Source organism: Chelon labrosus, assembly GCF_963514085.1.
Source record: "Chelon labrosus genome assembly, chromosome: 19".
Lineage (NCBI taxonomy): Eukaryota > Metazoa > Chordata > Actinopteri > Mugiliformes > Mugilidae > Chelon > Chelon labrosus.
This window is the reverse complement of record NC_140352.1, coordinates 9184883-9210728: the sequence shown is the minus strand read 5'-3', so window position 1 is coordinate 9210728 and position 25846 is coordinate 9184883. Positions and strand designations below refer to the sequence as shown.

The 25846-nt window shown below is 44.7% G+C and overlaps 1 protein-coding gene across 1 annotated transcript in view; it reads left to right on the top strand.

The window, feature by feature from the left end:
• usp54b (ubiquitin specific peptidase 54b) overlaps positions 1–25846 on the top strand; it is a gene marked incomplete at its 3' end in the record, with an annotated part of 41559 nt that overhangs the window by 12356 nt on the left and 3357 nt on the right. The window contains exons 3-17 of the mRNA XM_084567292.1: positions 2949–3083; positions 4972–5085; positions 5217–5299; positions 6911–7016; positions 10518–10664; positions 13449–13598; positions 14169–14367; positions 14600–14782; positions 15034–15098; positions 15153–15253; positions 16367–16747; positions 17019–17146; positions 17243–17401; positions 21636–21783; positions 24263–25068. Of these exons, the coding sequence (XP_084423418.1) occupies positions 2949–3083; positions 4972–5085; positions 5217–5299; positions 6911–7016; positions 10518–10664; positions 13449–13598; positions 14169–14367; positions 14600–14782; positions 15034–15098; positions 15153–15253; positions 16367–16747; positions 17019–17146; positions 17243–17401; positions 21636–21783; positions 24263–25068 (2905 nt within the window). The remainder of the gene's footprint in view (positions 1–2948; positions 3084–4971; positions 5086–5216; positions 5300–6910; positions 7017–10517; positions 10665–13448; positions 13599–14168; positions 14368–14599; positions 14783–15033; positions 15099–15152; positions 15254–16366; positions 16748–17018; positions 17147–17242; positions 17402–21635; positions 21784–24262; positions 25069–25846) is intronic.

Genomic DNA, 25846 nt, shown 5'->3' with positions numbered 1-25846 from the left:
GCTGATGCTCCAGATAAAAAAGAAAACTCTGAGATCAAAAGAAGGATTACAATCAACAAAAAAAAAAAAAAAGAAAATTATTGAAGGCGCTAACAAACCTGGATTACAGTTGGTGTGGATTTTCAGCATTGGAGAGACTAGACTGTAAGCATACTGTATATAATATGCACTGTGGGAAGACAGATTTTCCGCGCTTTAGCTGTAACTCAATTTTATTTTGGTAAAATTAACTGCTATGATGAGTTTCCCAGCTGCTTTTAGTTTGCCGTATTGTCAGTTTTTGCTGATGGTGCCGAAAGAAATGTGGCAAAGTAGGATTCAACACTCTGCTGCACAAGATTTACTCTTCAAATAATCACATTTTTAGTTTTAGTAACTTCTCAAAACACCCTTATGATGTAGGTCGTAGGAGTCGGGGATTAGCATTTCCATCAGTGGTGTCGCATGACTCTCTGAGCTGCGTCAAAGAGTTTTACTTTCTAGTTTTCAATGTTGGATCACCTTTCATAACTCTTCCAGCATCCTGCTCGGATCCAGTTGTTCCTATTGATCACAAAAAAAAAAAAAAATTATATTACTGGATGTGGCTTTTTTCATATCGCAGCATTGATTCTTTTTTATTTTTCCATCATAAAGTTTCCAGTGTGTACCTGCAGGGAATAGATCCATTAATTAATATTGGATGAAAAACCGTCCACTGAATACATGTTGGCGTGGAGCTGTTTACGATCCTACCGAGGCCTGATTTTACACGTTTGGATGCCAGACTGAAATGATGACACAGTCCGTTAGATGACTGTGACTGCGTTAGAACATTTTTCACTCGGTATAGTGTTTCTCAGCCCCCAGGACACGGAGCACGTGCAGGTTTTCAGTCCAGACGTCTAATCTGTGATTGAATTACCGCTGGGACGGAAACCATCCGAGCGCCGACCGCTGCGCTGACGCGTCAGGCCGACTCGAGTTTATTTCTGTTTTCAGGCTGTTTTAGTCTCGGTCCAAAATAGTTGCTTCTTTTTTTATATATATATTTTTTTCCAGCTGAGGATTCTTACCAACAAAAAATTAGGTCATTTTTATCCGTTGGCAATTTGGAGAGTGTCATCCGTGCTTTTATCTCTGCCTCTTTGGACGCTGCAGCTCTCAGTCAAAAGTTACTCTCCCTGCCTCAGCTTGAACTGAAATCACCACATTTTAAGATTCACATTGACAAGGATTTAGTTATTTCCACGTATGTTTTTTACTTCTGCTGCAATTTTAATAACACTTGCTGTTTATCCTGCATCTTGATTTAAAGGGGAATTACTGTTTTTTACAACCTGGACCTTATTTCTGGCATAAAATACGATCGTTTACTCACCCATATAACTTTGGTGTCATTTGAAGTCGTTCGGACGATATTTAGATCTGTGTATATCCATATAGTGGGAGTGACTGGGGCACCGAAACGCAGCCTCTAAATAACGCATTATCTGCCGCTAAACTCGTTCATTTCACCAATATTTTGTTATGATACGCTAGTCCTATTCCCCGTTGAGTCCGGAGTTACCTGTTGTCTATTCGCGGACGTGCAGCGGTTTGTTGTTCTTTGTCCAGCTGTTCCTCTCTCTGCCTCCGTATCCTCCTTTCAACGAGCTCCTCATCCGTATACTCTGGCTCAAAACGGTAAGGAGGTCCATCATAAACAAAGTCGTCGTCCACAACCTCAGAATCGGAAAAATATTCAGCCATGTTGCAAAAAACTAGCAGTAGCAAATTACAGGTAAACAAGCCGCATGCAGAAATGACATCGTCCAGGTCAGAGGTTAGTAGGTCAATCTACAGACCCTGTATAATGATAACAGGTAACTCCGGACTTAATAGCACTAGCGTATCATAACAAAATATTGGTGACATGAACGAGTTTCGCGGCAGATAATGCGTTATTTAGAGGCTGCGTTTCGGTGCCCCATTCACTCCCACTATATGGATATACGTGGATGTAAATATCGTCTGAACGACTCCAAATGACACCAAAGTTATATGGGTGAGTGAACGATCGTATTTTATGCCAGAAATAAAGTCCAGGTTGTAAAAATCAGTAGTTCCCCTTTAAGTGCACACAATCCTAAGTTTGTTTGAAAATCAATCTCGTAAACAGGAATACTATTTGTGCAGAATTTGCTGTGAATTATGATCGCATGAATCTGCAATATGTATAGAGTTAAACCACCTCTTTCACTCCAATTTTTATTTTCACAGTATATTTAAGAGTTGAGACACTGAAGTAAAACCTGTTTACGGGAAATATCAGAATAAATTCCTGGAGGAAATAGGACAACGATTTAGGTAATAACTGTCAAATTTATTGTTTAAAAATCTCTTAAATCTTGACAGATAACCCTCACAGATCTAAATAAAACAGAAGAATCGAATGCTTGCATGTGGGGTCATGATCAGTGTTGCTGGCTGGGCCTGCGTCGATGTAAACAGAGTAAATAGTCCCACTCTAAACTGATTGATACTCCATTTTAAACTCCGAACGCTGCCCTCAAAACACACTTCAGTGGCCTAGCTTTCTCCCTGCAACAGTTTGATTCGGATCTATTTTGCCACTACAAAGCTCTCTCGGAGCTGTTTTTGTCAGAGAAAAGTGCACTACAAATGCCATTTATTATTGATAGGGTCTGATATCGAGGCCAGCAGGGCCTCAGCCGCGGCGTTCGCTGTGGTACGGTCAGAGTTTGTCGTGCAACACTTTGGTTCCTGACAAGCTGACAACTAGTTCCACTGGTTCTGGTTTTGTGGGTCAGTTAACCGGACGTGGTGCCCATTTACGGACATTTTGCTCCAGTCCGTGTGAAGCAAACGCACTCAAACAATCCAGGAGTCTTTTCAGGAAAAGTGTGGCATATTTGTAGCAGCGGTTTAAATCATTAATAGATTTTTACATATGTCTGTGTCTGCAGAGTATCTTCGCTCAGTTCCAGTTCAGCAGTGAGCGTGTCCTGCCGTCGGACGCTCTAAGGAGTGCCCTGGCCAAGACTTTCCAAGACGAACAGCGCTTTCAGCTGGGCATCATGGACGACGCTGCTGAGTGCTTTGTGAGTTTGCGACAGCACACACACACACACCCACAGACACACATACAAGCGGGAGAAGTGAAGCCTTAAGGCTGATCTGAGTGAGCGTCTGAGGAAGTCTCACGTCTTCACTGCAGTCAGAAATCTTCAGGGGACGGAGGATGTGGAACAAAGGAGACGCCAAGAAATATGTTTTTTTGTTTTCTGACTCTCCCCTGTATCATGTTGTTCCTCATCATTTTGTCTCTTGTGTCTTTTAGCTGATGGAAGGTGCGAGCATTACTTTAACAATAAAATGACCCGTACAGTGCAGCAGGCGGCTGCTAATTTGTTGTTTCTGATGCTGCGCATTGACAATTTGTGGTACTTCCTGCAGCTGCAGACGTCACACTCACTATCAGTCCCGCAGACAACAGAAAGAATTTAATTAAGCTGCGACAGTAAATCAATTAAATTAACTGATTAAACTGATTATCTAAAGCAAATCTGAAACAAGGCCAGCTGAACTTGTTTGAGTTTTCTTGAAGCCGTTTCGCCATCGTCCGAGTACCTTCTTCGGTTTAAATGACTGGTAGGGATTCTGGGCTTTTTTTTTATGTGCATCACCTACAGATGTTCCTATAGGTGTTACTCACCTGAGTTAGAGGATGCTGGTCAGATTAACCTGGGTGGTATCTTCTTTTCCAGGATTAGTGGTAATCTGATAGGCGATTTAGGCTTCTGTTTGATGCCGACCCTACGCAGACCCTAACACCGTAGCTTGACTTGCACCTCCCCAGAACTGTCACCACGCGCCATGGAGCCGCAGACCACAAGAGCTGTGATTGGTCCGCTTGGTAGTACCGTGTTTCCGCTTCAGTACTTCCAGCTGCTTCTCCATTTCGGCACTTATCGATTTGATTGTTTTGGATCAATAAAGATGGAACACATGGAGGAAAGGTTAACTGAGAAGGTTCTAGATACAAACATTTGTTGGACTCGTCTTTTGCGAAATTTTGCAGAAAGTTTCAGTCACCATTGTTGAAAGTAAAGCAGGAAATAGAAACAAAAATTAACCCGACTGGCAAAAAAGACACAGCGCCGAGTAGTGTTTGGGTGGAGTTTTACAAAGTGACCAGACTCACAAGGATAAATGGCTCACACCGTGTATAGGCTATGTGCGTAGGTTGCGGCGTCCATCTCCCGCAGTACCCTAAATGAACCTTAAGGACGCATTAAGTGCAAGAAACCCTCCAGACTCGAGGTGTGAATGGGGGGTGAATGGACAGATGTTCAGTCTGTGTTGTCAGACGCTGATGAATAATGAATAAAGATCTCTCAGTCCCCAACCAGTCACTGAGGACTGAGGACACCTCTTGGATCATGGTAAAAGTTCTTCAAGAAAACTCAAACCAGTCCAGTTGTCTTTACATAGGCCGTGACGAGATTAGCGTTTTATTGTTTTTGCTGAAATAAACACTTTACATAGATAATTAAGGGAAAGACTAAGCTAAAGAGAAGATATTTTTACCCAGTATTTAATGTTTAATTAGCATAAAATTAGTTTATTAAAACATTCAAGACCCTGATGCTCCGTTAAATGATAAAAACGTGTTTTCACCTTCATTGCTTCCTGTTGCTTCCCCTCTGCCTCGTTTCTGTCTTAAAGACCTCCACCGTGTGTCGATGTGTGTGTGTGTTTTTTCTGTGTGAGCCCGAGAGGCGCTGTCTGATCGATTGGCAGTAAATGTGTTCAGTCAGGGAATCCGTCGGCTTCTTATGAAATATAGATGCTGCTCCCACGGTCAGATTAACAAGAGCACCGACAGGGAGGAACGATCGCACACAGACACACACACGCACACACACTGTACATATGAATATAACGTAAACAACAGATAACAGATGCCTTTTGCCACATGCTTCTCAGGAGAACCTCCTGATGCGCATCCACTTCCACATCAGCGCCGAGAGCCGAGAGGACATCTGCACGGCCAAACACTGCATCCCACACCAGAAGTTTGCCATGACTCTGTTCGAACAGGTAGGAGACGCCGCTCGCTCCCTCGCTCCCTCCGCTCCTTAAACAAGCTGCTTCACTTTTTTTCCGTGGCATTAATTAAAATAAATAAAGGAGCGCGAGAGTGACGCCCCGTGATGAATTTCTGTTTGCAGTGTGTGTGTAACAGCTGTGGAGCCACATCGGACCCCCTGCCCTTCATTCAGATGGTTCATTACATCTCCACTACGTCCCTCTGGTAAGACCAGACACACACCTACACCTATACACACACACACACACCTACCTACACACACACACTGCAGTAAATCTGGCAGCAAGCTGTGGCTGGGTGGCAGTAAAGGAAGGTACAGCGTGTTCCCTTCTTTCCTGCGCGGGTCCCTGCTGCACACTGAACCGTTCACACACATATAAACACACATCATGCACACACACACACACACATGTATGTTCATGTATATGCAGTGCTTCCCCCTCCTCTCCCTCCCCTCCATGTAAAGAAGGATACAGGTAAATCTACACACAGGGGAAGTGCATGTGCATGCTCTGAGATGTTACATAGCACAGAGTCAATGAAATAAGGAGCAGGGGAAGTAATCAATCAGGAGTTTGATTCAGTAGACCCAAGGGGGCAGCAACGTAAATCTATAAGTGGAACAGCGGGCTGGAAAGAGCAGGAAACAAGAGGGTATATCCCTACACATCCCTTTTCGGAGATGAAACACGGCAGAGGAAATAGAGGAGTAAATGGGGTGGAGGGGGGCAAAAGTACAAATAAACACAGCATGTCAAGGTAGTTGCGGGGCACAGAGGTGCCACCAGTCTGTGTTTGTGCCTGTTAGCACTGCCAGGCTATTTTTACCCGCTCTGAAGCCTCCTGTTTACAGTCTACATATCCAAATATGCAAAGTCAACAGGAGTAAGATAATCAGAGGGCAGCAAAGAGACAAAGTAAACGCCTCAAGCTTTCTTAACCCCCGCATCTGATTGTGTGTCTGAAGGGGAGAGGGCGAGCGAGGGGTTGAAATCGAGCGAGAGAGAGCACGGCGAAGAGGTTGAGTTCATTTGGGGCTAATGGAAGGTATGAGAGGACGAGAGGAGACTGGGGCAGATGAGGAGGAGGAGGAGGAGGAGATTTAGATGGTTTTTATTTATTTTTTTTAATCGTTATTCTTAAAGGAATGCTTCACCAGATAATGAACTAATCTGATTCACGGTACCGAGCCCGAGGCGGACTCTCTCCTCACGAGTTAATTTGGCATTCACAGAGAATAATAACGTGTATTTGAGTTTGTCCTTCAGAGGACAATTGTACTTAAAAGGGATGAACGCAGCTTAGTGTTAGAGTGTCGTCGCTTAAAGCAGCTGCCGCCGACGTCTCCAAAGAATAGTTTTGTTTGTGCTGTAAAGCTTTAATGAAATTATGCTAACTGTATACGATAACGGTAATGCATCGTTATTGCTTCAAAAAAACTCGACCACTTGAGGAGGTTAATGATCGCGATCAGTCCGAGAGGAAATTTCCACAGCCTTCATTTCAGGCTGTACAATCTAGATCTGCATTTGTTCCTGCTTTGTTTTGTTTTCTTTATTAAAGCAGAATGGGAAAAGCCTCTGGGACCGACTGGAGAGCTGTCGCCCGAGCAAGCCGTGGGACTTAGACATAATTTGCCGGCAATCGTTTTACTTCCCGGGGTATTTTCGTGCTGCTTATAAATGCACAGCCAGCAAAGAAGCGGATAAAGTTTAGAGACGGGGAAGCGGCGGCACATTTGGATCTGACGATAGATTTCTCCCTCTGTTCACGAGCGAAGTGTGCGATTTCTGATGTGTGTGTTTGATGCTGCAGTAACCAGGCGGTGAGGATGCTGGAGTGCAGAGAGAAGGCCACGCCGGACATGTTCGGCGAACTGCTCCGCAACGCCAGCAACATGGGAGACCTGCGCAACTGCCCCGTGAGAGCACACGACACACACTTCAAGCGTGCACCCAGTGTATAGTCGTCAATTTGTCGACTTCAGTGCAGGAAAAGTGCACTTCTGTTATGTTACTGACACAATCCAGGGTGAAAATCAGGTTCATGTACCAGTAGTTTCATCACTCCTTGGTTTTTCCTTCTTCTTCTTCTTCTTCTGTGTTACATAATCAGCATCTCATTTGCATCTTCCTCCCATTTTTCTCTCTTCACTTTCTATTAGCGGAAGCATATTCTGAGCTGTCCTCGTTGACCTCCTTTACTGTGATCATCGTCTTCTAGTATCTGCAAGCGGGAAAGCATGTTTTAGTATTCGGAGGTGGATCTGTTTGAAACAATGTCCCTGATATATAGTGTGTCCGGGAGTGATTACAGGAAGAAGAGAGGTGTCGGTAGCGGCTCTGCAGGACGGTGTGTTGTGCTGCCACATGGGGAAAGAAGGCTGCTGTTGAATTGATCCAGTTTGGCCGAACACAACCACCAGTCTCTGCCAAGGTGTCCGCACAAAAGAGCGCTCCCTTTCTGGGCACAGTCGAAGCAAGCTGCCCCTCTCTTAACACCTCATCTGCTGCAGCGCGCACCAACGCGCACGGTGCAAACCTTGTGCTCACAGTCCTGCGGGACAGACACACGACCTGCCTCTGTTTATCTTCCATCACTTGCAGCGCCGAGCTCTGTTAATACCACCTTGGGCTTTGCTCAAACAAAGCGATGGTATTTGGATTTGAGAGAGGCTGCTGGAAGATGTTGCAGGACAGTGTGAGGATGTTTGCTTGACGCCAAAGTTCTGGGTTTTAAAATTTAGTCAGGTATAAACTAAACTCAATTTAATGAACCGGATCGGTGTTGATGCTGCAGCGGGAGAAGTTTCTGCTTTAACTCCTCGACTTTACCAGCTGTCTCAGACGTACGACTTAAGATGCTACCGGGCACGTGGAGGTGCTGCAGTGCATCATAAGCCGGCCATAATCTTGTGTATGTAAAACGAATAGACAAGTATCTCAGAACTGTACTTAACTGCCCAAGTGCTCTTTTGGATTCAAGTCCAAGAAGTGGTGGAAAGTAAATAGGTACATTCACTCAAGTACTCTACTTCAGTGCAGGTTAGAGATCCTTTAAAGGGAGAAGGGAAATATTGTCAGTTGTTTCTTTGCTACATCCATAGTTTAAGATTTTACACAACGGATAAAATAATATTTAAATTACAACACATCGCTAAGGATGAAACAAGTGGTCTTCAACCTTTTTTTGGGTTCTGACGTCCTACAAACTGCAGAATAGTCACAGTCTATTCACCAAATAGCGATTTTAAGATATTCATAATGGGGTGGGACTCTAACATGTTAATTACGATTAATAAACGCATTTAATCGTGGAGCTTTTGTCCGTGCACGATTTCCTGGTAAACCGATTACACTGATGCACACGTCAGAGCTCGGCTAACGGCTACCAAATATGGAGGAATTGGATGAAAGCACGTTGCTAGGTCTGATGGAAGGTAAGTTTTATTAAAAAAAAAAAAAAAAAAGCACTTCAACCCTACGGTACCATCTAAATGCAAAGCATGTTGCAGTGAGCACAGAAACCGCCGGAGCTGTTAGCACTAGCAGTCCCGGTCCGAGTACGTGTAAGATGTGTCACTAGCCCAAACTGTTTTTTTTTTTTTTTTTAACCATTTAAAGTCAATACGGTTCTTAAAGTGGCAAATTAACTTAAATTAGGTCTGTTCAGTTTTGGCCGGAGATATTTTCTTTCTTTTTCTACTGTTTTGAATTGAAGTGCATTGTTCCAGACATTAAAAGAGCTCGAGTTTACAATATTCATGTCTGTGTCTATTATTTGATTTAGTCGACCACTAAAATCCATTTAAATAAAAAATAAAAAAATGTTGCTTTTTGGGGCAAATATTCTTGCGATTAAAATGCGATTAATCAAGATTAATTGATTACAAAGCCTCTAATTAATTCGATTTTTTTAATCAAGTCCCACCCCTAATTCATAAATGTCTAAATTAGAGAGATTAGAGAAAAAGTCTCACACCAAATTTATTTTTCAAATAATTTGGTGTCTCTTTATCTAAAACTACAAGCTGCACCTCCTTGAAATAGGATAAGATCAGATAAGATGCACCTTTGTTGAATATGGCTTATTAGAAGTCCCCAAATCATGTGTGATTGTGAATGTAGTATTTGTTCTTTTGTGGAACAGGGCGTTGGGTTTTACTTATATTTGTTAATCTCATATCCATTCTTATCGATATAATATAATAACATGCTTCAGATTATTTAGCTAAGCTATTGGCTGGTTTGCAGCTGCCTCGTCATCCGGCCACTCTGGCCATGTGTCTTGCTTCATCGGACACCGGTGTGGTGTTTCTTTCCTAGATCTAAACATCTCGAAGATTAGGCCCAAGTTGCGATGAACTTCTGTGTTCTGTGTTGTTTAAAACCACGACTGTCCGCTTATTTTGTGAGTTGTCAGAGAATCCGAGTGCAAACATTTTCCCCGAGTCGTTTCATTGTGCTGCGAAAAATGCCACAATCAGCATTCTGCAAACCTACAGTATCACTTGACCAGCAGCCCTTGTTATATAACCCACCGTCTAATGGAAAGGTCTGCATAGCCACGAGAAAAAAAAAAGAAAAGAATTAAAAAAACAATCTGTGCATATAAAATTCTGAGATGAGACTGCGCCGATCAATGTTGTATTATGAAGCAGAGCGAATCTGTTTGTACAATCGTTTGATGGATGATGTTGTCGGTGGCTGTTCTCGGCAGTGAGGCAGCACGGCGAAAGCTGAAGCTGCGCGTCCCGTGCGCGTGTCCCGGCCAAACAGCCAGCCCTGGCCTCAGTGCTGTGCTGCTCCCTGGCTCGGTGTTTGTGTCCCTCTCTGGGACTTGAGGAGCAGACCCTGGCAGAATACCTTCCTGCCATCTCTGGTGCCAGTGAAAGACGGCCCGCCGCCCACAAAGCGAGGCCTCTGTGTGTGTGTGTGTGTGTGTGTGAGATTGTGCATGTGTGTGTGTGTGTGTGAGGGTTGTGTTTGGCAAAGTGTCTGGTTGCCAGGGTGTTCTCAGGCTGTTTCCGAGACCGCTCTGCCAGCACTGCGTTCATGCTTGTGTGTGTGCATGTGTGTCGGCTTTTGTGTATGTGTGTGTGTGTGTGTGTGTACCAGCTCTGCGGTGGGTCATGACTCAAAGGAAGGATTCAGAACACACGGTTCTGAACTCAACATAAGGCCCAAAGGGACAAATACAAACTCGGCGCAGCACTTCTTCTTCCTCTGTCGTTCTCTCTTACCATCCTTTCATCGTCTCTTCCCTCCTGCCTTTTATCTCTGCCCCTCACTCTCCTGCAGTTCAGTTTATTTGTGCGTGCGTCTGCATGTGTTCAAATAAAGGCACGCTCTCTGCCTCAAAACACACGATGAATAAACCTGTTTAATCACGCACTCTCTCTCTCTCTCTCTCTCCGTCACAGAGTAACTGTGGGGAGGTCCTGCGTATCCGCCGGGTGCTGATGAACTCACCGGAGATTGTGTCCATTGGTCTGGTGTGGGATTCAGACCACTCTGACCTTGCCGAGGACGTCATACACAGCCTGGGAACCTGCCTTCGTCTGGGAGATGTAAGGGGATTATTGTTATATATATTATACATCATTATAACAGACATGTCCAAGGCCAGGCGCCAACCTCAACATGAACATTGAAGGGCCCAAAGACTGTAGTCCCCGTAGCGTCCACTTAAGCCTGACACCCTGTACAGTTGTCACAAATGGGGACATTATATTATAGAGAGACTAAAACTGTTTTTGTACAAGGTTGTAAATGTGTTTATTTCAGCTGTAAAGTTAGACAGGTCAATGAGGTCAATGGGGATTGACTCCGTTTTGTAGGCAGCCCCAAGTGGCCACTCCAGGTACTGCACTTTTTGACACTACCATGTTGGAGGTTTAATTTTTCAGACGTTTCGGAAGTTTTGGCTTGAAGCAGCCCAATGATTTAAACTTTCCTCTACACACACTGATCTGGCAAAACATTATGACCGTGAAGTATGTGAAGTAAATAACACTGACCATCTTGTGACAATTCAGTGTTCTGCTGGGAAACTTTTAGACTTGGCATTCATTCGTGTGAAAGTTACTTAGAGCAGACCAGGTACCCCCACCCCATAGCAATGACACTCCTTGATGGCAGTAGCCATCCCCAGCAGGATGCAGCCTGACACAGGCACACACACAAAAATGCTTTAGGAACAACTAAAAAAATCATGAAGAAATCCTTTAGTCTGTTACCTGTTACTTAGTTTTGTTGCACAAGGTAAAGATAAAGAGCCTTTATTTGTCATTATATTATACAAGTATCATATAACGAGATTGCATGGTCAGACATGGAGGGTTGGTCCTGAGCCGCTGCACTCGCGCGCGCCGCCACTGTGGCCCAACCTGACCGGTGCCTAACACCTAGCATGTTTTGATGATGGGAGGAAACCGGAGTGCCCGGAGAAAACCCACGCAGACACGGGGAGAACATGCAAACTCCATACAGAAAGGCCTCCGCCCCGGGGATTTGAACCAGCGACCTTCTTGCTGTGAGGCACCAACGCTACCCACTGTGCCACCGTGTTGACTTGGCCTCCAAATTCACTAGATCCCAAAATGATCAAGTATCTGTGGGATGATCCACAGAAGCCTCTCCCCTCAACCCATAGGACCCAAAGGCCCCCCACTACACTACTGTCACCACAGGACACCCTCAGAAGGCCCATGTCCATTCTCTGATGAGTCAGAACTGTTTTAGAGGCACAAGGGAGACCTACACAATATTAGGAAGGTGGTCATAATGTTATGCTTAATTGGTGTATAGGTGTCTAGTACTAATTGGAAATGTTAAATGCTAATCTTTCTTGGTAGCATTGCATGCTAAACATCAGCATGTTAGCGTAGGACTGAATTTATTGAGTTTATTGGACTTAATTAATTTTGTCTGATAACTGATGCTTTCTTGTTGATGTCGGGGCATAAACAGCTAAGTGAAGAAATCCTTTAGTCTGTTACTTGTTGCTTAGTTTTGATGCTTTGTGAGTGACAATAAGGATTAAGGATTTTGCGTTCCCTGCATGACACGGTTAAGGTAAGGAAGACAAAACAAAAAGCGATACCAGCATATAGTATATCCTACGAATGCAAGCCTTTCCAAGAAAATATGATCTGATGCAAACTCTTGGGATAAATTCCCATTTGTGGCACACAGGTGACTGACTCATAGCCTTATATTTGTGCTATATTGTCAGAACATCTTAGAAAAGCCACTAGTTCCTTTGGCATCAGAGTGTTGAAAACATGTACTGTGTCTGGAGATGTTTCTGGGCCTTCATCTGCTTGGCTAATCCACCTCTAAAGAAGCACCTTTAAACACGTGCAAAGAATTGTGTGCATTCAAATGTGCACATGCTCAGTCAGACAAACAAGGACACAATCAGCCTCAAATCCATTAATTTCACACAGAGCTGAGGCTGTTTCTCCTACAACTCCTGCTGCAGCTTTCTCACCTCGCACGCACTGGTATCACTATCTTTTCGAGGACATTCATTGACATAAGGGATTTCCCTGTCCATCACCTGTCCTCTAAATCCAAGTATTAACAGGATTTAACCCTCAAACAGTTGTGGAGCTCGGGAAAAATTGACCCCACGACTTGAGTATTCTGAAGAAGTTTGGCCCCCACAACTTTATAAAAGCGAGGAACACACACACACACACATGTTCGACCCCGATACTCCGTGTCACGACTGAGTAATGTTGATGCATTTTAATGCCCCTCGTAACATCTCCAGCCGCATCCAGAAGTGATCTCCATGAATAATGCATACGTGAATATGTGTTACAGTGAGTCAAGTTTTTCCCCTCTGTGTTCTGTCTCTGCCGGCCGCCGTGTTTTTAACCCCGCTTTTTTGTGGGATGAAACTAACAGTCGGGGTACACGATTTGTGTGGACGGTTTGGTTGATATATTTAAACCGTGTCCGTATTTAGCTCACATTTGGTCTGTGCGCATTTAAAACCGTCCAGGTAGCAGCAGCGTTCTCTGCAGCGGGTGACCTTACGGAGGCGTCAATGTGAGATCTGTGCACGGCTCCTGTGCGAGAAGCTGCAGCGTGTCTGCAGCGGCGTAGAGATTGTGTGCAGTTTACAAGCAGGGGAAAGCGAGGAGTTTGTGAAACGGCAGTGTGTGAAGGATTACTGCATATACGGCGTATAACCCGGGTGAGCAAAAATGTGCTTGTATTCACTTTAACTCCTCCATCTCTATCTCCTCTTGCTGCACACCTCTCCCCCTCCCGTCCTGTCTCCTCCCTCCCTCCCTGCCTCCTCTCTCTCCCTCTCTCTCTCTCCCTCTCTCTCTCTGTAGTTGTTCTACCGTGTGACAGAGGAGAGGGCTCGCCAGGCGGAGCTCTACTTGGTGGGCATGGTGTGCTACTACGGCAAGCACTACTCCACCTTCTTCTTCCAGACCAAGATACGCAAGTGGATGTACTTCGACGACGCCCACGTCAAAGAGGTGAGACGCTGTTTTGGAGTCTGCATGCTGCAGCACGAGAGGGGGGGATGCACTGTACGGCATCTGCTGCATCCTCAGCTGTGCCTGTGAGAGCAGGACAGACAGGAGCTGGGCTGTGTGTTAGTTTAAGTGCTGCACAGTCAGTTCTTTTTACAGTAGTGGCAGCTTTAGCTTAATCTGTCTTTGTTTAAATCGTTGCGCTTAAATCCTGACCGTATGCTGCGTACGTGATTTAAGCGTTTTACGGAAAGGCTGAAAAACTGCATCGATTTCCTGGAGAATGGATTAAACTTCGCGTGAATCTACATGTCCTTGACCCTCGAGTTGCACCGATAAAAGTGTCAAGGACTGAGGGTCATGTTAGATTATTGAGATGATGACAAATGTGTTAATATGATATCAATAAGAGCACACAGCAGCACAAAGTGTATTTGACCTTCTTCTTTGGGTGCAATATGTGTAATATTACACCTTAACAAAGAACAGATTTACTTTCTCTGTATGTGTGTGTGCTTATTATGTATGTTAACGTGCGTGTTTGTGTGCGTGTTCCCCCTCCTGCACCTCCAGATCGGCCCTAAGTGGAAGGACGTGGTGTCTCGCTGTATCAAAGGCCACTATCAGCCCCTGCTGCTGCTCTACGCTGACCCCCGTGGGACGCCTGTGATACTGCAGGAGAGCCCCAACCCCTGTACCAGCTCCAACCCGCAGCTGGAGCTCCAGCACTGCAGCAGCAGCAGCAAGGCTGGTTACGACAGCGAAGACTCTGGTACAGCAAAGATGATACACCCTGCTACAGATCAGATCAGATTACTCTGTCTTTGTCATCTGGGTGCATGCGAGGTTACAGCTTTAAAGTGCTGACCTTCAGTCTGATAATCCAACTTCTGCTTCTCTATGCTGCAGAGCCTGAACTTATTTCCCTGCTTTTGACTGCAAACATTATATGCACATTCGGGATTACCTAAAAGGTCGACTCTCTTTCTCTCGTTCTCTCGCAGGTCGGGAGCCGTCCATATCCAGCGATACCCGGACCGACTCTTCGACGGACAGCTCGAGTCACCGCGCTTCCCGTAGCCGATCGCTCCACCAGTCCACGGGCAGCCACCTCTCCAGCGAATCCCAGACCACGGTGGTCTGTAATCACGACATCGGCACTCCGCCGCTCGGTGCTGACGCTGGAGGTAATGCCACGAGCTCAGACGCAAAGTTATCTGTTCTCTGAACCTGAACCTACAGTATTTGCAGCTGAAACAGCGGTCAAGTTCGAGTTGAACTGAGTTCTTTGCTTCATCACTGCAGACTCTTCAGGTTATGTGCCTCGTTAGTGGTTATTCTCACATTTATTTGCACCGCTGCCTACATAATTGCCCCCTGTGGGATAAATAAAAATGTTATTGGATTTTCTTTCCCCTCCCTTTTCTCCCACGCTCAGAGTCAGCAGTGGAGGGTCCTCCCCGCCCGCCTTCTCCTCCCCTGCAGGAGTACAAGGAGACGGCCGTCTTCCTCCTCTCCTCCCGCAGGCCCCTCACCTCCTCTTCCTCTTCCTCTCGCCCCCTGTCCTCCTCCTCTTCGTCAGGAGTCGGGGGCTGCGAGGGCGGGGCTGGGGGCCCCCACTGGGAGGATGAAAGCACTAGCAGCGAGAGCAAGTCCAGGTACTGCACCGCTGTTACACACCGTTCGACATAGCGCCTTTGAATTCACACTCAAAATGTTTTAATGATTAATTTATTAGAATTTATTTGAACAGCACTTTTGTGCCGCCATATCCACGGTATACATCTTTATAACTTCAGGAAACCAAGGGTAGACATGTGAAAATATTATATTTTGCAGTTAAATGACCCATGTGACATTATTCTTATTGTACTACAGTACTTCTTATATATGACATTATTAGATTGTTAATATAGATTATTTTACAGCTGACGTCTATTAAATCGGAGATATAGTTTAGCCATAAAGAGTCACAAGATAAATCTGGGGGCTTCTGAGATGATTAATGATTAAGAAAAAAGGGCTAGACAAATCTCATTTGGCATATGGTCTTCAACATCAAACTGTGTGAGATATGTAGTTGGGAAAGTGTGTTTGGAAATGTCTGAATGTGTGTGTAGTTCCCAACCAGAACTACAATTTTTTATGAAGTCCAAAGCCAAAAGGCTGCAAACAACTTCTGTAATAGTGTGATGTATTTTATACATTACTATTTTAAGGCTAAACCCCAATCTGAAAGGTTACTAGTTACTGTAAATGTCAAATAAATGTTGTGGAGATAAAATTTAAAGCAGCACATTTGGATTTTGCCTTCAAATGCCTGCACTTTATTTAAAGCCTTGAGCAAATTTTAGTCTCATTTCGTAATGTTAATGTGACTTTTGCCCTGATATTGACTATCAGAGTCACGCTACTGGCTGGCTATCAGTTATGTTAACCAAAAATAATAAAAATGTGCATTTGGTGGAGGGTGGAGGAATGTTACAGTTAAATATAACAGCCCCCACCTCCCTGATACTGTTTCTGTTTTGAATTTAGACATGAATTTTAGAGGTTTATCTAAATATTCACTCATTAAATGTTATAAAAGTCTCATATTTTATCATAAACATCAAAAGAGCAGAGCTGCACCGCCAAATTAAATTCCAGCTCACTGCTGGTGGAAATGTTTAAAACGTGTCCTATGTTTACTATTTTCAGCTGCAGGTTAATTTGAGATTCTTTCCACTACAGACGTGTCCAGTGTAACTTCCTCCTCCTCTGCTCTCTAGTTCTTCAGGAGGCCGTTACAGGCCAACCTGGAGGCCCAGGAGAGAGGCCCTGAACATCGACAGCATCTTCACCCGACAGAGAGGCTCTTCCCTGGGCTACAGCACTCTTCCAGGGCCCCCACTCCCTCCAGAGCCCCTAGACCCCCTCCCCTCTGCGGCACCGGCTCCAGAGCCAGGGTTGCAAGAAGCAGAGGGAAGGGAGATCGGGGAGTTGGAGGCGGGGTTTGGGCTGGTCGGGCAGCCCAGGTCTCAGGGCAGCGGGCGGACGATGGGTCCCCCTGCCCCTCCACCTCTGAGAGGGGTGGAGCACCAGCCACGTCTGATCCAGAGGATGGAGAGTGGCTACGAGAGCAGTGAGAGGAACAGCAGCAGCCCTGACAGGTAGGAAAGCCACATATAACAATTACTGTGTCTAGCTCTCGGCTTGTGTTGTTCATCACATTTGCCCCTCTTGGTTTCTCCGTCGCTCTCGTTTTTTCTGTTCAATTTCACTTGAAACACAAAAGTGACACTAACAAGAACAAATGGTCCATAAGTAGTGGTTTATAACAACAGATAAATCAGTGAACACATTTGTCTGTCTGCATTGTCTGGGTTATCAAAATCTCTTTTTTGTTTTTTTGGTCTCTTTTCTTTCCCTCTTTCCTCGCAGGGAGGTGGGGCAACAGAAACGGGTGCTGATGTCAGGACCTTCATGGCGTACGGTGCCCAAGTCAAAGAGCAGCAGTGCCATCCTACAGGAGCAGCCCTCACCCAGCTGGGTCGCCAGCACCAGCACAGGTGTGCCATAGGTCCATATGCTGAAGTTACAATTTGATTTGTGGACGCACTTTCTGCATTCGCTTGGATCGATCATGTGCACGTTTGTGTCTTCAGCCTCAGGGCGCAGTGAGCTGGACGAGCTGCAGGAGGAGGTGGCGAGGAGAGCCCGCCAGCAGGAGCAGCAGAAGCGGAGGGAGGCGGAGCGGGAGGCGGCCATGGGATTCAACCCCAGACCCAGCAAATTCATGGACCTGGACCAGCTCCAACACCAGGGTATGGATGCAGTAGGGGTGAAGAGAAACACACGGGGTAGAAGAGGGAAGGAGATTGTGTGGTAGTTAGATGTTTTTAGATCTGAGCATCAAGTGAAAGAGCAAAATAACAAAATTTTCTCACTTACTGTGTTATTTGTCTCCATGCTAAAACGATGGAGGTAAATGGATTTTCAATGACAACTGTTTTGCATACCTAGACCGTGAGAAAACATATTATATGTGTAAATTTGACCCTTTAAGGTCAAAAGACAACTGCGTTTAAAGCTGCACCAACTTTGTATTCAAAAACACAAACAGAACAGAAGCATCGCTCACTTATCGGACAGTTTTCACCAAAAATAAAATTGTAGATTTATGTTAAAATCTTGCACGGTGCAGCTTTAAGGTCGTGTTATCACCTGTTGTCCTGTCTAGAAGTCACACTGACTTGTGCGTCCGTGCTTCTGTCTGACCTCGTCTTTGTCCCAGTTCCCATCTGTTGCTCTGTCTCTCCATATGTCCTTTGCTGTTTTTTGTTCGTGAGTTAGTGCAGTGTATTGCACATCAGAATAAATGTGTGTGTGTGTGTGTGTGTGTAACAGTTCCAGCTGTGTTCAGTGTAGCAGATCCCCGTCAGTTCTTACTAACGTGGAAACTCCTGTGGGACGTTTACCGCCCAGCAAGAGAGTGGGAAAGCTCATGCGGGGTGATTCCAATTTAAAATCACAAACTGAGTCCAGGTTCAAGCTCTAAAATATGTGTGTGAGTGTGTTGCTTTTTTTTTTTTTTCAATGTATTTGACCATCTGTGATCATGTTTATCTTCATCTACATTTATACATTTATACTTAACATACATATGTAGTAAATAATCATGTATGTACAGTGTGAGATTGGTCTCAAGTCCTACTCTTGGGGATTGGGGGCGCTCTACTAACTTAAGTCAACTGATATGAAGCCATTGAGGATTACGGTGTCGTTTCTTCTGTGGCTCTGGAGGAGCTGTGTCCATTCTGAGGTAATTACTCAGCTGACATCCTCTCACTTTGGTCTCTGTTTGGTCTCAAGTTTTTATAACAAACTGGGATTATGGACTTTACTTTGAGGACAGCAGGAAGGGAGGACAGCGTGAGAAGTGTAGAATCCAATGTTTTTGTGAGCTTGAGTCATATTAGGGACTGAAAATAATTCAGTTTCGCACATTTTTTTTTTTTTTTAGCAGCGTGGCTCAATAGTTAACACTTTGGTTTTAAACTAACATATTTTAACTATAATTGGATTGAATGTCCTGAAATTTCATACAGGTCTTCTTTAATTTCAGAAGATGAATCTGACTGACGTTGGTGATCCTTTGACTTATCCTGTAGTACTAAAGCTTGTTACATACTCAGCAAGAAACAAGAAATTTGTTCTCGCTCCTAGGACTGCAAGAACAAGAAAAAAGGTTGTTCTGGTCAGGTACTTTATACTCCACAAGAAACCCAAGTGCTGAACTCCAGGGAAGTCCTCCCATAGGGCCCGCCCACTGCAGCATACGTCACGCCGTACATTCAACCCCGACACAGTATGCCGATCTCTACCCAGGAGAGATTAGCGGCCATACTGCGAATATTAGCATCTGGGAGCTAACAGATGCAGATGCGAGCATTCCGCATTAACCACACCCACTCCAGTTTCTGACTAATCACAGAATAGTTGCCGGACACAACACGAGAAAAAAGTTCTTCCCGGTTGATGTGTCGAGAACAAGTGACGTGATTTCAGTAAAACTCCAACATGTCACCATTAAAGTTTGAAGTACACAAAGAAACTCACCACAGAAATCCCGCCACCTACTAGCGTTTTAGCGGCGAGATTGCAGGATGATTCTCAAATGGCGCAGGCCACTTGCGTAAGCTACAACCCAGGTTCTGGGGATCCGTTGCAGGAGTATAAGTCAAGCTTTAATAATTTGTGATCCATTGTGCAGCAGGAGATAAAGCTAACAAAGGCGACATTGTTTGGATCTCTTGGAGATCAAAAACTCACGTGCAGTGACCACTTACTGCCACAGGTGTCGCCATAGAGAACAAAACAGAGATCGTAGAGACCAAACTATTTCCGAAGACAGTATTTACCATTTTATTAATGAGGCAACTCATCTACTTATGACTTGTAGTAGTGTATAATAATAATGTTCTAGTGTCATTTAGATTTTTAGCGTTCAGGTGGAAGGCTTGCACTTTGCAGACTTGTTTTTTGACTTGGACGTAGCCTTAAAGACTTTGGACTAACAGAGCTCTAGTGTGTTTCAAGATATGTGTTCATGTTCCTGTATGTGTGAGTGTTTTCATGCAAATTCAGTCCACAAATTCTATATTTTCTGTGTGTTCAGATGTGTATGCATGTGGAGAGTGTTTTGCATAAACTGCAGGTGTGCAGGTTTTCCCGCTCCAGCTCAGCGCTAACTAAATCTATATCAGGGATTATTATGTCGTGACCTGTCTGTCCTACTGTGTGTGTGCTTCAGTGTGTTCAGTGTTCATGTACCTGACACACACACACTCCTGTGAGTACACTCAACCTTGATGAAGTGAAAGGACGACTTGTGAACGAACAGATGGCCCCACTATCAGTGCGATTATGCAACAGAATTTTGGTTCCCACATCCATATCGATGGATTCAGGCGGACTCCAGACAATCTGCCTCAGTGTTTTAGAGGACATTACAGCCAACTGCAACAACAGAGCTGCCGTCAGCCTTCCTTTATTCTGCCTCTATCAATCAAAACTCTATAAACTCAAGACAACATGGCTGATGGCTGCTCTTTTGTTGTCCTCTTATGCATCTTTTCTTTGTTTTAATAACCAACTAACACCATTCAGGGTGCATTCACAAGCTATGCACTAAAAAAAATATTTTGACGTTTTACCCTGTTTGGTGTCTGTGGCTTCATGAACGTAGCCTCAACTTTGCTCCTCACTTATCTGATATCAACTTTGTGACTTACTAACTGTAGTACAATATTACATGTTGATGCATTTGCAATAGAGTTGCAGAGTGAGAACAGACGCGGGGGTCTGAAAGTGTATCTCTACAAAAACTACAGTTCCTTGAATGGCCACTCGAGGCTGGCTTCAAAAGCAAGATACGTATAGACCACAATTTTAAAATGACCAACTTTGCAGCTGAAATAAACACGTTGGTACAAAACTTATTTCCCCACTTATGAAAACTGTATCTGTTTAAATGATATCAAAAGCTTATAGTTATGAATAATTAGGGATGTGACCACTTGCGACCAGCCCTCCAGGTTGCAAGCAATGGGGCCAGGTGTCACTTGCCTGCCTTCACTTCACCTCTTTGAATATTTTAGAATTATTTAGGAGTTAGAAGAAGTCTGCCAAGATTCCAAGATGGCGACAACCAGGTCCTCAAGTTAAAGCTTCAAAACCACCTTTCACAAATTCGTATTGGCGAAGTCATGGACTGTTCATTCATTGGAAAGCATATAAAGATAAGAAAGAAATATAAAGATAGTCATCTCCTATACAGCATTCCTAAAACCTTGCAAAGGTCTTTTGCTTATCACTTTAACGTTTCATTTGTGAGAGAATTAACGTGCTACTTGTTCTTTCAGTGGCTCTGTAGTTTAGCGTGGCAGCATAAGGCACTAAATGCTCTGTTGTACATGAGCCACAGCTGTAGTAGCTGTGTATTAAAAGGGCATAAGGGGTTCAAATGAAAGCTGCAGCAAATCTGCAACTGTAAATTAATCTAAAACGAACCAGAATCTGAACAACTGATCGAAACAGATGAGTGTCTCAGCAGGTTTCTGCAAAGCTCAGTGTCTGAATGTTTTCCCCCAAAATGCGTCTTTGTAGTTAACTTCCTTTTGTGCTTCTTGATGTTTTGTCCCTCGTTATTTAACCAATCCTTTAGTCAGCTCAGGTATTGCAACCACCAAGGCCCCATTCCCCCACCGGTGTAGAATAAAAACAAATTGTCCCACTTTGCAACTCTATACATGTATAAAATAGACACTCACTGACTTACAGTAGAGGAGCGTAATGCATGCTGGCCCCCTCATAACCACTCCTATCTGCTCTGCTTCTCTTTTCTCTGTCTCCTTATGTCTCACTTGTTTTTTCATCCATACATTTTGTCTCTGTCTTAATCTCTTATTCTTTCCCGTTCCCTTCCCTCACCTTTTCTCTCACTGCCACTCTGTCTTTTCTCCTTTTTATCTCCCGCTCTGTTGTTAACATCTTCAGCTGTGCTCAGACCCCTGCATGAGGCTAACGCTCATAGCGGATTGGCTGTAGCTGCGTGCATGAGGAGCACTGGGGGCCCAATCAAACGCAGGCAGGAACAGGAAATGGACCGGGAGACAGGAAGCGCCCGGCCACAGGGTCCTCGCAGGTACCATCACTGTTATGTGTCCACAGCGGTGCCTGTCTCAGAATCACCTCAGACCTCCCTCCCCCCCCCGCCTCCCTCACTTCGTGTGTGTCCTCAGCTCGAGCTGTTCTCAAACTCACCTCAGGACACCTGTGTGTGTGTCCTCTGGGTGCTAGCTGTCTTAAATCGCCTAAACACCCTCATGTGTGTGTCTTCTGGCTCTGGCTGGCCAAAATCCCAGAACCCCTGTATTTGTATCCCACCCGAGCACTGCACTCTTACATCCTGCTGTATGTGTGTATGCGTATTTGAGTGTGTGTGTGTGTGCGCGCGCTCTCAAGCACACACCCTTGACTTTGTACAGTAACTTCTAATCCCCTTTGTGTTTGTGTGTCTGTTGCAGTGCAGTAAAAACCTGCTTTGCTGGGCTCTCCGTCACCATCGAGAGTAAAAAGAGAGAGAGATAGAGCTGCTCTCTGCTTTTCCGTGCTTCACTGCTTCCCTTCATTGTTGTTGTGCTGCTCTTTGTAGCTGTGTGCCGCCGCGGCTTCCCTGTGCTCTTTGTGTGCTGCTGATCTGTCCGTCGTTTGCGCCGTGAAAAGCTGCAGACCGTCTCCATCTTTCTGTCCCGAAACGCAGTCACAGATGCTGCTCTGTGGTTTGTTCTCTCGCTCCTCGCCGCTGTGTTTGCGTGCTGCAGTAAGTCAGTCTGTTTTCTGTCTGATGTGTTAGTTCTGTTGTGTGAAGAGGGGGAAAGTGAGTTTAAAGCAACGGGAAAAAACACGTCAAATTTAATATTTAAAAAGAGTGAGACGATGCATCTAGAATATGACATAATGCACTTTAGTATTTGTGTAATATTATTCAATATAACAGTCACTGAAAAAGGAAGTGAACATTTAGACAGATAAAACACAAGATAACAAAACATTTTACAGATGAAAACTACTCGGATTTAGCAAATCCTTTTAAAATTGTGTCAAAAGCCAGCTTCTTAATGTTGAGCATTTGCTGCATTTCTTTGCTTTGATGACAATAACCTAAATAGTCCAGTACTTGGGACAGCTGTGCATACAGATGGTTCCTAATTGTGCCAAAATAACCAATTTGGAGATTTTACCTAAACAGGCCTCTGCTAAAACCTCTAGAAAACTTCACTTTACTAGCATCAGTCTTGGTATGTTTTCCACCTTCATTTACTCTGATATAGTAACATATAGTTTGGTTCTTACACCTTTGCAGTAAAAGTGACATAAAATAGGAATAAAATAAAATAAAGTCAGATAAAAATAAATAAAATCCAGTTTTAAATTCCAGACTTGAGTGGCCCTGATTGTGAAAGTTGAGTCCTCTCTGGTTTTTAGCTGTGAGCTGATAACTTCAAACCAAAACACCTCTAAGTAGGATAAACTCTGCTTCATTAGGAGTTAGAAAAATTAGAAACATAATCAGGTGCTAATCTGATACATGCCTTACAGCTGGACTTTAAAATCTGCTCCAAAAAAATTCTTATGTTAGAGCTTAAGGAGTCTCGCTGCTGCTCTATGAACCATCTGAACTTAATTACAAAGGCAGAGGTAGACGATGATTAGATGTGCTAACTTAGTCGTGTTAATATTGATTTTAAGCTACGTTTCATTAAACTGGTGTAAAATTCAAAAAGAAATATAATAAAATCCTAACTATTAACGGCGGGGCTGTAGGGAAAGAGGAAGTAGAGGTAAAGCCCAGCGCTCAGCCTCTTTTATTACCTTCCTCCTCTCCTCTATTGATCAACATAAGCCTCTGATTTATAGCTTGCTGCTGCAAAGCCTGCTGGGTAATTACTAAAGCCGAAAAGAGACGGGACAGTTAATGTGGGGGATGGGGGCTGACACACACATACACACACACTCTTGTCTATTGCACAAAAATAGACACAAATTTACAGACTTGCTGTTCACACATACCAACACACTCACTGCTACTCTGACAGAGCACATCTCTGCAGAGAGGATCCACTAATGTTCAACATATATCATATCCTCCACATATCAATGTATGTAAATCAATAAAGTGATATAGTGGCCCGGCGAGGCTGAATTAGTCCATATCGGTGAAGCCACATTTATTTTCCGAGTTGATATACTGCAGCAGTGCTGGGTGCAGCGGAGGGTGGACTGCTGCTTTGAAAGTCTGATTAAAGTCGAAATCTTGGGCTGTTTGAGAAATGTTCAGAGCAGACAGTGTGTGATCAGTCAGCCAGTGCAGCTGAGCTTGTGCCTGACTCATAAGCAGCATGGCAGTGAAATCACATCCTCAGAGCGATGCTTGCACAAGGCTGCATCATTGTGTGTTTGAACGTAAGTGAGCTTGTGTGCATCTGCTTGTTTCTCCTGGTTGTGACCTTCCCTCTATGCAGTAACTCACCTGACGTCAGAGCAACTCTGTTGTTGTTTGTTTTTGTTTTTTTTTCCTGGCTGCTGGCTGACTGACACCCTCCCTCTCTTGTGTCCTCCAGTGAACAGCCTGGCCCGGTCCAAGTATTGCTGACGCCCAATCAAGAGGAGGAAGAGGACCAGGCGACGCCCAAACAGGACGCTGCTCTGGGCCAGGACCCGCCCCCTCCACCCTATCGACCCCCGCTCACCCTCAGCATCCCTCACCCCTATGCCCCTTCTAGCCAAGGGGAGGAGGAGGGCGGATACGTGGGGAGGAGAGGGGAGGAAGGCGAGGATGGGAGGGAAGGGACGGGGGTGAGGCTGTGTGAGTTGCTGCAGGCAGGGGGGGTTAGTGTCAGACCTCTGGGGAAGCACTTAGCCATCTCTCTACCCTCGCTTCCTCTCCGTCTCTGGGATACTCATACCACACACACCTCACACGCCACACACCTTGAACCCACGCACACATACCCTCCCCCTCTGCCCACTACCCCTCCCCCGTCCTTCCCTCTGGAAGCTTCAGGGCAAAGAAAACCTGTCACGCCGCTCTGGCAACCACCAAGGCCCCATTCCCCCACCGGCGCCGCTCAGCATTGGCCGAATCACGGAGCCGCCTCGGACGGCAGCACACGCCATTGGTCATCCTGGAGTTTGGACCGCCCCGACGCCGTGGTGACGCCGTATGACACGCCCCCTGACCGATGCATTCCCATCAGGCCGCAGATGTCCAGCCAGAACTACAGCTACAGTTGCCAGTCCTCTCCTGGGCACTACGGCTCCCAGCATGCTCCAGGGCGACATGGTGATCCCGGCGGTGAACGGGAAGAGGCTGAGCTTTCTGAGCTCGACTCCCTTTACCAGGCCAGTCTGCAGGCTGGAAAAACAGGTACACAAACACACACGTAAACAAAACTGACATAATGCATTCCCTAGCCCCTTACCCGAACTATCTCAACTAAATGCCTAACCCCTACCCTAACCATTCCCTTATTGAAACATTTACCCTAACACTAAGTCTTAACAGGTTTTAATCCTCAAAAAAATGTGGGGCACAGAAAAACGGACAATAAGGACAACATGTCCCCACAACGTAACTAATCCACAAGAGTTTAGACCCCACAACTTATGAAAAACAAGAACACACACACTGACACACATATTTGTATGGCTATCGTTGTGAGGACGTCCATGGACCTAATGCTTTCCTTATCTCTTTCCTCTAACCTAAAGCTAAAGCCTCTTTTTTCTCACTCTCAGAAAAGAAAGCTTAACTTAGATGAAGAATTTCTTTGCCGTTTAGACTGTTTTTAAATAAAATAATTGATTTATAACCGGTGTGTATTTTCTTTCTCAAAAAAATGACAAATAATCACTAGTTGCAGTCCTGTATGGCAAAGTGCAGAAATTAAATTTACAGCATCCACGTGAAGCAGGGTGTTCAATGGACAAAGTCACATTTGTGTCACTTTAACACAGTGAAAGTGACAAAATTATTCTTCAAAGTTGTCAGTATTCTGTTTACTAAAACCTTTATTTGAGAGGGTGCTGTAGATGGAAGCTATTTTAGTCTTGAAAGCAAATATTTGGCTTTATTTTTATTGAGTTTTAATTGGAAGGGACAGTACAGGAATACCAGTTACAGTTGTACACATACAGTGTACAGT